Source organism: Cnephaeus nilssonii (assembly GCF_951640355.1).
Source record: "Cnephaeus nilssonii genome assembly, chromosome: 15".
NCBI lineage: Eukaryota > Metazoa > Chordata > Mammalia > Chiroptera > Vespertilionidae > Cnephaeus > Cnephaeus nilssonii.
Window position 1 is genome coordinate 18,301,950 of NC_137086.1, and position 14,215 is coordinate 18,316,164.

Genomic DNA, 14,215 nt, shown 5'->3' on the forward strand with positions numbered 1-14,215 from the left:
AAGCAATTCGTGGAATGAAACCTCAGCTCTGTCTTCAGTTGATAACTTTGCACATACATCCTACTCGTGACAGAGAAGTAAAGGGGTGGAGAGGTAATTAATGGGATGGAGAGGTAATTTAGTGGGTGGAAAAGAGCCTGTGGTTTGGAGGCAATTTTAGACACCAGACTCAGATCTGTCACTTACTGGCTCAATAGATTCAGAAGTCCGAAGACCTGAGTTTGAATCTTGGCTCTATCACTTGCTCATCCATCACCCCTCCCCCAGCCTGAGCTCATACTACACATCCAAAGGCCTGTGTAATGTGGGGATGATGAGAGCTGCTCTTCCTGACCTATTTAACCACAGGGTTGTGAGGTTTATAGAAGGGCGATGCCTTTTTCTTTGGATAAACTGAGCTGTAACTCTCACCTCCGTTGCAGCTTGGTGTGGCCCTGGGGCTAGAGAGAGGGGAGCAGAAGTAATGTGTGCAACTCCCTGGCCATGTCCTTAACTCCGACAATGGATTGTTCTCTAATTCTTCTCTATCGCCTTTCTCACACCTGTGGGACAGACAGGATGCTGGCCAGCCAGCTTTGCAAAGTCAGAAAACAGCCCTCCGGGGGATGGTAGACCAAGAGAGAGGAAACCCGGCTCACTGGGACAACCTGGTGAAAAAAAGCCACCTTCCCATGACCCACCCTGCACATAACTAACCTTCTAAACTGTATTTGAACGTCCATTGTCCATCATGTTGGACCCACTGAATTTTTAGTCTGTTACAGTAATTTAGCCTGTATTCTAATTAGTACACTTTCTGGGTCAGAATTTACCCTTTGTCCTCTTCTTAAGTCAAATATCCATAAACATACGGCGAGCTTTTCTTTTCTCTCCCCCATTATCTTCTCCACATCCTCCCCCCACCCCCCTCCTTCTCCTCCTCCTCCTCCTTCCATTTTTATCCCCTCTGGCCCCAGGAACATAGTTTTTTAAAAACTATATTTACCTTTCTCTAAACTAATGCTAAAACTTAAGTTAACTCCTAGATATGTATACTTAGCTGCTGCGGTCACTCATATATCGGTTAAAATAATAGCTAACATCATTTAATAATGGCTAACAAAAACTGATCGCTTGTGTGTACCAGGCATGCTGCCACGCTGGTAAGATTAATAGATGATTTCATGCAACTTCATATTCATAACAGCCCTATGAAATCAGTGTTACTATTGTTACCCATTTCGCAGGTAGGTTAATCGGAGTTTTGTGGAGCTAAATAGAGTCAGGAGTTTGAGGAGCTGGAACTGGAATGCAGGCTGAGTTTCCTGGCAAAGAGGCAATTGCAGCGAGATCTTTCTTAGAGGTCCCAGGTTTAGTTAGCGCCACTGCATTCTTGGTGCTTCTTCATGTGCTACAAGAAACAAGGCCATGGGACTTTTCACACAAACAAACAAACAAACAAACAAACAAACAAACCCAAAAACTCTTACCTTCTGAGGAGAGCTATTTTTATGACCACAAGGGAAATACATTTCCTGGGTTCTAGAAGACTTTATTTAATAACAGCATTTGGGGAAATCACTGTGTCAAATGTACACAGCAATTGTGAGATGCCTTCCAATTTCAGAAACGTAAGCCTATGAAAACACATGCATCACAGAATGGTGGAAACTTTATGCCAACAGAAAGTATCTTACCGAGGCAGTGGTGGACGTGGGAGGGCAACTTTTAATCTCCATTTCTTAAAAAAAATTATTTTATTGTTGAGAGTATTATAAATATGCCCCATTTCTCCCCTTTTGCTCCCCTCCACCCACCTCCCATCCCTCCCCAGGCCTTCACCGTCCATTGTCTGTATCCATGGGCAATGCATGTATGCTTATAAATTCTTTAGTTAACCTCTTTTCATCTCCACTTTGAGAGGAAGAACTGACCAAAGAGAGTGCCTAGTGAGGAACAGGTGTCTGGGTTTTGTTATAGTTGTGATTGTGTTTTTTTTTAAGTTTGTAAAAAAGGTAAAATTAGAATATGTGAGTGTTTTGCTCTGTTTTCATTTCCAAACAGCACTCGCCCTCGAAGGTCTTATTACCTTACATCATAAGAGGATGCTATTCACTGAAGGTGGGAAGGTTGTGTATTTCAGAAGTTCCTCCCTGAAAGGGAGAGGGGTAGGACTGGACTCTCTGCCAAGCTGCTTAGTGGGATTGTCCCTTGCATTGTACAGAGCCTTTGTTCCCCTGGGGAAGACAGACTTTAAGGTATTAATTCAAACGTTGTTATTGTCCTTTGCTTGCATCTTAGTGAGTAAAACATTAGAAAAGACAATATGGCTGGATCCCGTTCTGACCTTAATGCCTGTCGTTATAGGAGGATTCAGGGCTGTTTTGAAATGGTAATAGGAGCTCTGATTCTTGTTAGTCTCCCTAGGCTCAGGGCAGCCTGTCAGCCCTACAATTCTACATACTCCACTCTAGTTGTGCGGTATGCACGAGGGGAGGAAACAGTGGCAGGAATGATCGCAAAATAACCTAGGCTACATGATGCCTTTGCACTGGCGTGCCTTTGCGTGCAGGGTGCCCCCAGGTCCTGTGAGATCCCAGCTTGCCGTTCGGCTCCCGGGTCCATTCAGGCCCAGGGTAAGTGGGGGCAGAGCTCTCAGACAGTGCTTCCTGCCTTGGTCCCTGGCCCTGGTGGCAGTAGCATAGGAGGTTTATTTAAAGCTCCTTTCCTTGAGATTAAAGAGAACATTCCTACTTAACTTCTTTTCTTTTAAATAATTTGTGTGTGTTTTAGTCTGAGAGAGAGAGAGAGAGAGAGAGAGAGAGAGAGAGAGAGAGAGAGAGAGAGAGAGGGAGAGAGGGAGAGAGAGAGAGAGAGAGAGGTGGAAACAGGTGACAAAAAGTTGTTATCAGGTGTCCCTTCCCCACAATATTCCCTCCTCTCGTGTTGATAATGTGATCACCCTGTGGGACTAAAAGATTAAAACGTTACTATTCTTACCTAAAAGAAACGAAACAGAGAAAGTAAAAAAAACAAGAAGAAAAAGAAGAAATTATAACGTCAGGCAGGTGAGTGGGTGGGGAGAGTTGTTTTGCTGCTCACAATACTGTACATTACTGACAGGAAAACAGTCCAGGCTTTGCGTTGCACCTGGTACCTCAGTAGACCTTTATATCCCTTTTCTCACCCTCCCACCCCCCCTCATCCTCCTACAGGGTATTATGGGCTATACTTCTCAAATTTTAATTTGCACTAGAATTGTCTAAGGATCTGGCTAAAAAGCAGATTTTGAGCCAGTGGATCGGCATGTCTAACAAGCTCCCAGGGGAAGCCAATACTGCTGATTCTCGGAGACCATCACACTTTGGGCTGAAGGGTGAGGAAGAATGATTGAGCACAGGTTTTGGAGTTAGCGTCCTTGGCTCAAATCCGAGTTCTGTCTTTTATAGGCTGTGTGATTGTGGGCAGGGTAAGCGTTTCCCCTTCTCTGTAAAATGAGATAGTCACAGCATGAAGTTGTTTTGAGGATTATTAAATAAACTAATGTATGTAGGCCACAGTCAAGATAGGCTCCTAGCAGAGAACCATAAATGCTAATTACGCCCTGGGGGCGGGGTCAGCGCCGGGAGGGGCGGGGCTCTGCCAGCCCTTACGCACGCGCAGCCCGTGCACGCGACTCAGGTAAGACAGCGGCGCGGGGCGCTAGTTCGGGAGCTAGATTTGTGCTAGCCAGAGCGGGAGTACGGGAAGTTTGGGGGGGTCCCTCGTTATGCTGAGGACACTGGGGTCATGCTGAGGACACTCGGGTGTCAGTGTCTCCCCGCTCACGCCGCCGGACTGACCGAGTGTTTCCGGGTTGCTCGGCGACCTTGTCCCCGCGGCCGGGGCGGTGCAGGCCGGCGGGAGTGCCCTGAGATCCCCGGGGGCAGCCAGGGTGCACCGGGCAGCTGGGCAGGCGGTGGGAGCAGGGGGCTCCGGGGATGCGGGGCGGCCAGGGCCTGAGAGGGGCTGAGGGTCGTGGGTAGCCAGCCTGAGGTCGCGCGCAGGCGCCTGGCAGGCTGCTCGGCTTTTGGTGGTGGGAACCTGGAAAGATGTGGCTGAGGAATCTTGCTCAGACTGTGAGGCCTTGCTGTGTGACAGGATGTTGCCTGGAGATTCCGAGCCGTGTACATTTCCAGCTTTGGTGCACAGATGAGGGGTTTTCGGATGCCATAGTGAGCCTTGGCTTAAGCTTGTGTGCCTTGAGTCAGCTTCTCAGCCCCGTGTGACGTTAACCCCAGGATCACAGCCCTGCTTTTCTCTGAGCCCATTAGAGGGCGGCTTTATTTGAAACGTCACCTAAGTTCCAGCCTCAAAAAGCTTGTCTGCTCTTGTTTCTCCTCTGCAAGTTAGTAACCTAACTTTGTTGTGGACAGTATGCCTTTGGGGGTCTTTATCGTTGGTTACAATCTGAAGCTGAGGGACTTGCAATGTAAAACATGTTTGTCCATATATATATATACACTAGAGGCATGGTGCACGAAATTCGTTTGGGGAGGGGGCGGGTTGGGGGTCCCCCTCAGGCCAGCCTGCACCCTCTCACAATCCTGGACCGCTGGCTCCTAATTGCTCACCTGCCTGGTTGCTCCTAACTGCCACCCCCCCAACCCCCCTGCTGGCCTGGTCACCCCTTACTGCCCCCCTCTGCTGGCCTGGTTGCCCCATGCAGCCTGCTTGTTCAGTCGTTTGGTCGTCCCTCAGTCTGGTTGTAGGCAGCCATCTTGTGAGGGTGTGAGGGTTAATTTGCATATTACCTCTTTATTATATAGGACTTTCAAGAAAAGTGAATGACTTATTATAGTGTTTTTTGGACTTTATTGTTTGAACCCTTAACCTCATTCTCTTCAACAAAACAAAATGACATTTTACTGGGATCCTTATACTGTGAGTCTGGCTATAGGCAGGCTGTTTTGTTCTTTTCACCCCTTCAACATTAAAAATAACCCCGAGAGAGCTCCCTGTACTGATGAGGGCTTATTTCCTGTCAGTAATGTACAGCATTGTAGTGAACAGCAAAACAACTCTCCTCACCCACTCACCTGCCTGATGATTATAAGTTTTTTTTTCTTCTTTCACTTCCCCTGCTTAATTTTTTTTGGGGTAAGAATAGTAAAGTTTTAATCTTTTAGTTCCCAGGGATCACATTATCAAAATGAGAGAAGGGAATATTGGGGGGACACCTGATAAGGATTTTAGTAGGATACTACAAAGGCAGGGTATTTAATTACCTCCCCACCCTCAGGGGTTGTGAAAAGGAGTCAGGAGTGAATGCAGTAAAGGCGTGACAGTGAGCTGAGCTGGGACTGCAGAGTATCAGAGAACATACCATCTGCACAAAGGACAGAGAACAATGTGACAAAGAGCATGCTCAGGACAATAGCAGAATACTGAGATAATCAAACTGGGGATGGAGTTATTTTTATAGAAGTGGCATGAAGTTTTAATATGCTCATTTAGGTTCACGTATATTTGTTGTTAAACTTAGGATGGTCCGCACTTTGGAACCACTGGCAAAGAAGATCTTTAAAGGAGTTTTAGTAGCTGAATTTCTGGGTGTCTTTGGAGCATATATTTTGTTTAATAAGATGGACACAAACCAAGGTAATGATAATTCAGAAGTGAATGTTTTATAGAGGGGTATACAGTTTGCTAATGCATTTTAGGTGCTAAATGGCAGTTAGAGGAACTGCTTCTTCAGATTCAGAGTCATTAGGCATTTTTATGGCACAAGGGGAAACTAGGTGTTAATTATTGTAAATGATTCTTAACTTCCCCCTAAAAAGTTGTTTGCAGACTAGGGAATATGTTTCACACTTCCCTGGGTTTTCCTAGTGCAGGGGTGGGCAATAGAGCTAGTGTCCTTAGTCTGGCTTAGTTTGGGAGCACAGATGTAGCAAATGCACCTCCCTATTTGGTAGACTGAGAGTAGCATAGCCAAATTGTCCAAGTAACCAGTTTCTTAGGCTTGCAGTTCTGCATCGGTCCTAGGCACTGAAAACCTTTTCCATGCCCTGGCTATTACTTAAAGTGCTATGACCTATTGTGGGGTGAAATTCTATCTGAGAGCTAACAAAACTTTTTTATTTTTTCAAGTATGTTTTCACTTTTTCAAACCGTAACCTCCTGGTTCATGGGTCAACACTCAACCACTGAGCAACACCGGCCGGGCTCACAAACTTTTAAATTAGGAAGTGCTGCTTTCTCTTTTACTAAAGCAGGGAATAGCAATCCCCAGTGGTGGCCATCTTTGAAATCTGTCATTTGTTTTATTAAAAAGTACTTCACCAGAACATTTACACGATGCTACTGGCTATTCAGTCTCTATGCTTTTGTTGTTGTTAATCCTCACTTGAGGATATTTTTTCCATTAATTTTTAGAGAGTAGAAGGGAGAGGGAGAGACAGAGAAACATTGATGTAAGAGAGACACATTGATTGGTTGACTTCCACACTGGCCCCCATGGGCCCAGGGATTGAGCCTACAGCCAAGGTACATGTCCTTGACCAGAATCAAACCCAAGACCCTACAGTCTCCGGGCCGATGCCCTAACCACTGAGTGAAACTGGCTAGGGCAGTCTCTGTGCTTTTAAACTATAAGTAAGGGTATAAAAGAAAACATCCAAATAGTATTTAAAAGCAAATTAAAGTTTAAGATCAACTTAAAAAACTGGATATTGTACAGTCTCATTTCTAATTCCAAAACAAGGTAAAATTGCATCCATAAAAATAATTTATAAAGTTAAATAAGAGAATTACACACTAACATTGAAAACTTGCGTTTAAATGCCACTTCTAAGTAAATTACATCATATATATAGGTCAAAATGTTAAAACTCCAAAATAACTATGGAAGGCTATATGCAAGTGCAGTTTAGACCCAAAAGGATATAGTTCCTGGATTACCAGGACCTTAACAAAAATTTCTAATCTGTGGGATCCCTACTTTATACACCCTAAGGTTAAAATATGGCTGCATATTTTAATATAATAAATCTCTAATCAAGTCTAATTTTAAAATTTTTTTCATCAGATTTTAGGCAAACAATGAGCAAGAAATTTCCCTTCATCTTGGAAGGTATGTTTCAGGTAACCTGTTCATCTTATAGGTATTTATAGTTTTTCCCTTAATTAAAAATGAAACTACAAAAAGACGTTTTCAGGTAATCTATATAAACTAAATAGTAATTTCTTTATGACCAATTAAGGGCGAAATGACTATTTTGTGATGTTAATTTAAAAAAAAAATATTATTCATCCCTATTTTGGCTCCTTCTGAGAACAGAGTAGAGAAAATTCTCACCTAGAGTTATCTAGATGAGAACAGTTAGTTCATGGGCTGGATTCTTAATTCTTCCAGTGGTTAAGAATGTAGACTATGGAATGAGACATACCTGAGGTGGTGATGGAATCAAACCACAACTTAAAGTTTAAAACCAATCTCAGGTTTGCTAACATCTTGGAGCTACTTCTTTCTCTGTCAAGTAGAGATGATCATACCTATTGCACAAATTGTTACAAGGATCAAACGAGGTAACGTTATGTAATCAGCACAGTATTTGCCTAATAAATAATGCTCATTACAATGATTAGTACAGGTGCTAGAGCTTCTACATGAAATACCAGCAAGAAGGGAAAAAAGTTTATTTTGCAATAGCATTTAATTTTAATATTTTTACATGATTTTATAAATGACAACTATTTTTTAATTTATTTATAGTTTATTACAAATCCATTGAATATTCTGGAATGTATGGAGTCAGAGAGCAAGACCAAGAAAAATGGTTGAACAGCAAAAGTTAGGAGTAAGTACAATCTGAATTTATAATTTATTTAGAAAACACTCATTTTCTTTGCTTTTTAATTTTTTGAGGGGTTTTTGGCCTCTTCTTTTTGAAACTTTTCTTTTTCCTGATGATACTTTTCACATCTCTGTTGTGTAGCCAGTCATCACGTTCAGCCTCCCATCTAAGCTGTTTGAGACCTTTGGGGGAGAAGAAAGATGAACACACCACACTGTAGACTTTTGGAGGCCCCACAGAACATCCTACTGAGTAACAGGAGCTGCTGGTCTGCCAGGGTCTACAGCTGTTTACCAACCACAATGCAAATCCCCTGCTTATTTGTTACTTTCCTTCTGTATTTAATGTCAAAGATTACCATTTTATTTATAAAAGACCAGGACAGGAAAGGAACAAATGCTCTAAAGGTTTTATTTCCCCTGAACCCTTTTACTGGCAAAAAACAGAAGCCAGTAACTATGAATATCAGAAAAAATTAAAATGTGTAAAAAGCATTTATAAAGTCACTTAGCAAAAAAATTCAAGTTACTTACTTGCATTATCTTTGTTAGCCATGGCATTCATGCCAATGTTGTCAAACTTGGATCCCATATTTTCATCCAATAGATGGCCAAACTTAAAAAAAAACACAAAAAACGGGGGTGGGGGTGGGGGAATACATTCATCAGAAAACTTAAAACAATGTTGAATAGCTAACTTCTCAAAGTAGTACATTATCCGTTACCTCTTCAGCAGATACAAATAGGTTGGAGTCACTGAAATTTCTTTTCTTTTTTTTCCTGGATCCTAAAAGAAGTATAAACCTAGATTATTAAATTGTAAAATCCAATGATTTGGGGAAAATATAAATCTTTCAATATGACTTTGTTAAAAAAAATTATATTAGGGATAAAATACAAAATTTGCAATTATTTTCTAACACCAATGGGTAGCTGTACTTACACAGATATGTACTAAGAGTTAGTATATACTATTTTTTAAAAAGCATCCTAATAGAATTGTTCAGATGATTTTCTGTCTTCTTGCCTTTCAGATTTGGCCACTGATCACGGTTTACCCTATCTTATAGTATCAGGCACAAATACATTTCCAAAGTTGACATGGATAGATTTTGGGATATTTAAGGCAAAATGTAAATTCTAATTAAGCCAGAGGTTTTATTCTTTGGACTAACTGTGAAGAAATTTATGGAAAGTATGTTTATTATGTTATAAATAAAGTTTTGTTTACACCACTCAAAATAAAGTGGTTCTCCTTTAAAAAACACCTATAATTCTGGATATGTAAATTTTTCAAAATAGATAAAAAAGTAAAACATCTATTTTTAATACTTAAATTTTAATTCACACATTTAAAACCCCAGTATCTAAAAATACATTAACTAGAAATAGCTTTTTTCCATTTCCTGAAATAATATTATCCAATTTGCATCTTTGACATCAATGTCTCTGGCACTACTAGAGTCACTATTTAAAAAATAAATAAATAAATAAAAAATATATATATATACTAGTAGCCCGTTTGCATGAAGATTCGTGCAATAGACCTTCATTCACCTGGCTGCCTGCACCAGTTTTCTGCCGGCACCGGGGACCCAGGCCTTGGCTGTGGCCACCGCCTTCTGCCTTCTTTCAGGGTCGGGGCTTGGCCCCGGGCGGTGGCCTTGGGTTCGGCCGCACCCAACATGGTTTCCTGCGATCCGTGCAGGCTCCCTGCTGGTGCCCAAGGCCGGGAAAGCCTCCACCCGAGGGTTTCCCGGCCTTGGGCTCCGCCACACCCCAACGTCCCTGCAACGGTTTCCTGGTGGGCGTGGCTTGGACGTAGCGAAGGTGCGGTCAATTTGCATATTTGTCTATTATAAGGTAAGATTTTTTGTTGTTGTTGATTTTTAGAGAGGAGGAGAGAGGGAAAGATAGAAACATCAATGATGAGAGAATCATCAATTGGCTGCCTCCTGCATGCCCCACACTGGGGATCAAGCCCACAACCTGGGTATGTGCTCTTGACTGGAATCGAACCTGGGACCAGTCAGTCTGAAGGTTGACACTCTATCCACTGAGCCAAACTGGCTAGGGTTAGAGTCACTTTTTTAAAACAGCTGTACTAAGAAGTAAAATTTGTCATAAAATTCAGCTATTTTAAGTGTATAATTCAATACATTTCAGTTAATTTACAGAGTTGTTCAGCTGTCATCACAATGCAATTTTAGAATATTCCCATGAACTCCAAAAGATCCCTAGTGTCCATCTGTAGTAACATGATCCCTCCCATGAAGGCTTTGCCTTTTCTGACTATCTGTATATATATAAAACCCTAATATACAAATAGACCAAACGGCAGAACAACCAGTCGCTATGACGTGTGCTGACTACCAGGGGGTGCACGTGGAACATGGTGGGCATTGGCAACAGGCGGGATGGTGGAGCAGGTAAGTGGGAGCGTTAGACCAAGGTGGTTGCGCCGGTCACTGTCATCGGGGCAAGCCTCTGGTGGTTACTAAAAATTCTTTGCTCCTATACACTGCGGTGCCACCGCCCCCTGCTCCCGAGGGGCGATCGGGGCAGCAGCTGCTGTTCGGCGCTGTCCCCAATTGCTCCATGCTGTCAGCAGGAGTGGGGCTGCCGACAGGGGTTGGGTGGGGGCACGGAGGATGGGCTGATACCCGCCCCTGTACCCACCACAGCCTTGTGGCCCACAGTTCCTTTCAAGGTGCACGAATTTGTGCATTGGGTCCCTAGTTTTATATAAATGGTTTTCTGTATCTGGCTTCTTTCCCTTTCTCATAACAATTTTAAAGCTCATCCATGTTATAGCATGTACCACCACTCCATCCCATTTTACTGCTGAATGATATTCCATTACATGGCTATACCATATTTTACTATTTAACCTTTAGTCAATAGAAATTGGGCTGTTTCCACTTTTTGGCTATTATGAATAATGCCGCTATTATTAATAATAATAACTTGTAACAATTGTGTACAAGTCTTTACGTGAATATACCAGAGCCACTTTTGATAAAATAGCTTCTAGAGCATTTTACCTTAATTTTTATCGAAGTGAAATGTATGTTATATTATTTAAGAATTGTTCACAATACTATTATTGAATATTTTATCTTAGGCTAAAATGCTCATTAGCATAGGATTAGGAAAGTGGGTTTTTTTTCCATTCATCTTATAGGTACAGATCTATAACTTCAATTAGTAAACAATTCTGCTGCACTGCCTTCTTAAAGTTTCCTTAAGGTTTGATTATCTTTAAGAATATCCAACATTTGCAAATTAAGGTGGAGACCTCAGGATCAATCAGTAAGTCCGAAATTTTTTGTTTTAATCAGTTCTACTAGGTACACTTTAATCGGCATTCAAAACTATTATTGATTGAGATTCTTTCAGACTATTGTCTTCTGAAAACAGTACTGATCATTAAAAAAATAAGGTTACTGAGAGTATCTTTTAATGACAGACTCAGTAGGACTTGTTGTAAAGCAACATTTATTTCCTGTGAGATGATTTTGAGGAAAATTTTGCCTTATATTTGAGCATTTGCTACTATTAACATGTGACCTTATAGCACTCAGTTGAAAACAAAGTGTGGAAGATATTATAACTTAAATATGTACCAGGTAAATCAAGCTAATTAAGAGGACTGATTGTTAGTAGTATTTGAAAGAGCTGATAGAAATTTTGTAGGCATAAAAAATCTTACTACTACCAATATATAGTTTTTATTATTTTTGATATTTATGGTCAAAATATTTAATGTCAAAAGTTTTAAGTATCTCTTAATTTTAATAAGATATTGTTTTGTTTTTAACTTTGCAAATCTATTTTTATTCATCAGTACTAGTAAGCAGAAGCTAGAGAGGCAAAGCGTGAAAAAAAAGCACAAGCCTGTGTTTTCCTTTTTTAAGATTTTTAGTTGACTTTTAGAGAGTGAGAGGGAGAGAGAGAAATATGGATGTGAGAGTAAAACATCAATCAGCTGCCTCCTGCATGCCTCCCACCAGGCATCAAGCTGGCCCTGACCAGAAATCAAACTGGCAACCTTTTGGTGCAACCAAATGAGCCACACCAGCCAGGGCGCTTGTGTACTTATCCACAGAATTATGGGATAAAATATTTATTGTATGACTGCTGTCTATATTTTTATCAAAAACTTAAGGTTGATGATAGTACTTTTTTCTTTTATTAGTACCTTAAAAGTGCTACTTTAAAATAATGTTATGATAGACTTAAAGAATTCCTATCTGTTTTATATAAGATATTTGTGAGGTTAGAATTGTTTTGACATGGCAGCAAGATGGCAGACCTCATAAAAAAGGAAAATAAAATTAATAAAGAGCATGGATTTTCAGAAGGGTCAAATGGCAAAGAATAAGATTTAGTTGAGAAAAGGCAAAAGGTACCTATGAAAAACCAGGGCTTACATATAACTGAATGGTTTAAACAGAAATCATCTAGAGATATTTAGATGTAAAAGGAAAGAATTTAGGAAGAAAAAAATAAAGGTGTATGTGGGAAATAACAATTTTCACATAAAAATGTTACTATCCACTATAAAAACAAACTAATTGTACGACCAGAAATTTAGAAAAGTTAATTTCCCAAAAGAATAATGAATAATACATTTGCACACTGCTTAGGTTTCAAAGGGACTAAATGCATTTTCTTACCTTGAAATGATTCAGCAAAGTCAAAATCATTTGCACTTTTCCTCTTGCTTTTATTAGAATTGACTTCGGAGCTCACTTCATCATTAAAGTCTGTTACCAAAAAATGTGCTATTAAGTAATTTAAAAGCAATGGGACTGCTATAGGGTTATGCTAAATGATAAATATTAACTTTTAGAAAATGCTAATTACTATTTTAACATTAAAAAGGGCAACTACGGTGATTTGGGGGGAGGGGAGAGGTGGAAGAGGGATAAATGGTGTTGGAAAAAATAAAATTTTAAAAAGGAAGCAACATAACAGCTCAACAGGTATATCACAGATATGCTGAGGAAGAAACGAAGATCTAGTTTGTTTGTCTTAATTTTTAAAATGCTTACCTTGAATGCCCTCACTCTCATCATCCAACACATCCATGAATGTTCCTCCATCTTCATCAATTTCAGTAAATTCTTCATTCATACTTCCTAAAGAAACTTCATCATCGTCTAAGTTATCAAGGTCATCATCACTATCTTCTGAATCTTCATCTACTGGCTCACCCTTAGCTCCTTTTGTTTTCTTTTGCATGTTGCTGAAGAAAAACAACAACTTGCAATGTAAAAGAGGACGGTTTTCTAAAATGTGGCTTGATGCCTACAGGAGGTATTAGGCTATTAACAGGTTTAAAGGAGAGTTACAGAAGGCTCAGAGCCTTTATTTAATATACTAATATGCATTATAAAAGATCCAGAATGAAAGCAATGGATCCATTTCCCAAATTTATTAATACCTCTACTGTTCTGAGGGACCATTGGGAAATGCTGAGAAAACAGTTAAAAAAAAATATTGAAGAAATGTATTTTACCCAGCAAAATCAAGATCATCCTTTCCAGAGGTGAAACAGTTATCATCTTCAAATGTATCTGCCAGATAACAATATATAAAGTGTGAGATATAGCAAAGAAAAACAAAGTTGACATGTCTTATTTCTGAATCAATTAACAGTCATGATTCTTCTGTTTACGACAAAAACCAAATAAACCTGTGAATATTCTGGCCTTAATTAAATTCCTCAACTAAAATGGGTTCCAGTTAATTTCAGCTTCTTTCTATAGTTTTATAGGAAGAAGGTAAATATCAAATAAATATTTAGCAACTGCTGTCCTTTTTACTCCATTAGAACTATTTAAGTGAACTCAATGTAAGCCTTTCTAATTTCCCATGTTTCCTGTTTCAGTCTAAATTTTAATTAAAATTTTCTAGCTCTGTGGAGTATAAAGATAAAATAGATTAAGTAGCAGAATATTGCTACCAATAATGCAAGGCAGTTAGCAACAGTAAAAATGGTTTCTCTTCTATAGATTTGGCCTTAAGAATGAATATGCTCAGGTAAATATAATTTTTTCCTTCACAAATTGTCAAAAAACAATCACATATTTTTCTGCAGCAAATGTGGGTGAATTACCATATCTCCCCAAAATATGTTTTAATCCTTCATTGTGATTTGCATGGTATTCTTAGTTAAATAAATTTTTTAACTAAGGTCACTTCTACAACTAATACTCCATGGTTCTATAAGTAAATAGTAATAAATTATTTTACAAATTACCAATCATCTTTTCAAATTCCTCATCATCCACATCTTCTATACTTTCTTCATCTGCATCCCGTTTTTGTTTCTCTTTAACAATAGCAACTTTTTTATAATACCTAAAATAAAATTCATGTTATATCTTTAAT

At 39.8% G+C, this 14,215-nt stretch overlaps 2 protein-coding genes across 6 annotated transcripts in view; one reads left to right on the forward strand and one right to left on the reverse strand.

Annotated features, from left to right (window-relative positions):
* The first annotated feature begins 3,616 nt into the window (after nucleotides 1-3,616).
* CEBPZOS (CEBPZ opposite strand) overlaps nucleotides 3,617-14,215 on the forward strand; it is a 17,761-nt gene continuing 7,162 nt past the window's right edge. Inside the window, exons 1-5 of one of the 5 annotated variants that reach the window (XM_079792743.1) lie at nucleotides 3,617-3,660; nucleotides 5,504-5,619; nucleotides 7,049-7,093; nucleotides 7,736-7,820; nucleotides 7,959-8,343. In XM_079792743.1, coding sequence (XP_079648869.1) covers nucleotides 5,505-5,619; nucleotides 7,049-7,093; nucleotides 7,736-7,818 — 243 coding nt within the window. In that variant the 5' untranslated portion in view covers nucleotides 3,617-3,660; nucleotide 5,504 and the 3' untranslated portion in view covers nucleotides 7,819-7,820; nucleotides 7,959-8,343. Of the gene's footprint in view, nucleotides 3,661-3,988; nucleotides 5,620-7,048; nucleotides 7,094-7,735; nucleotides 7,821-7,958; nucleotides 8,344-8,850; nucleotides 12,486-14,215 lie in introns of those variants that run through there. The other 4 variants (XM_079792745.1, XM_079792746.1, XM_079792744.1 and 1 more) reach the window with 4 other exon arrangements.
* CEBPZ (CCAAT enhancer binding protein zeta) overlaps nucleotides 7,748-14,215 on the reverse strand; it is a 21,777-nt gene continuing 15,309 nt past the window's right edge. Inside the window, exons 10-16 of the mRNA XM_079792738.1 lie at nucleotides 14,085-14,185; nucleotides 13,341-13,398; nucleotides 12,874-13,067; nucleotides 12,496-12,585; nucleotides 8,542-8,603; nucleotides 8,351-8,432; nucleotides 7,748-7,999 (exon numbers count right to left, since the gene is read on the reverse strand). Coding sequence (XP_079648864.1) covers nucleotides 7,860-7,999; nucleotides 8,351-8,432; nucleotides 8,542-8,603; nucleotides 12,496-12,585; nucleotides 12,874-13,067; nucleotides 13,341-13,398; nucleotides 14,085-14,185 — 727 coding nt within the window. The 3' untranslated portion in view covers nucleotides 7,748-7,859. The remainder of the gene's footprint in view (nucleotides 8,000-8,350; nucleotides 8,433-8,541; nucleotides 8,604-12,495; nucleotides 12,586-12,873; nucleotides 13,068-13,340; nucleotides 13,399-14,084; nucleotides 14,186-14,215) is intronic.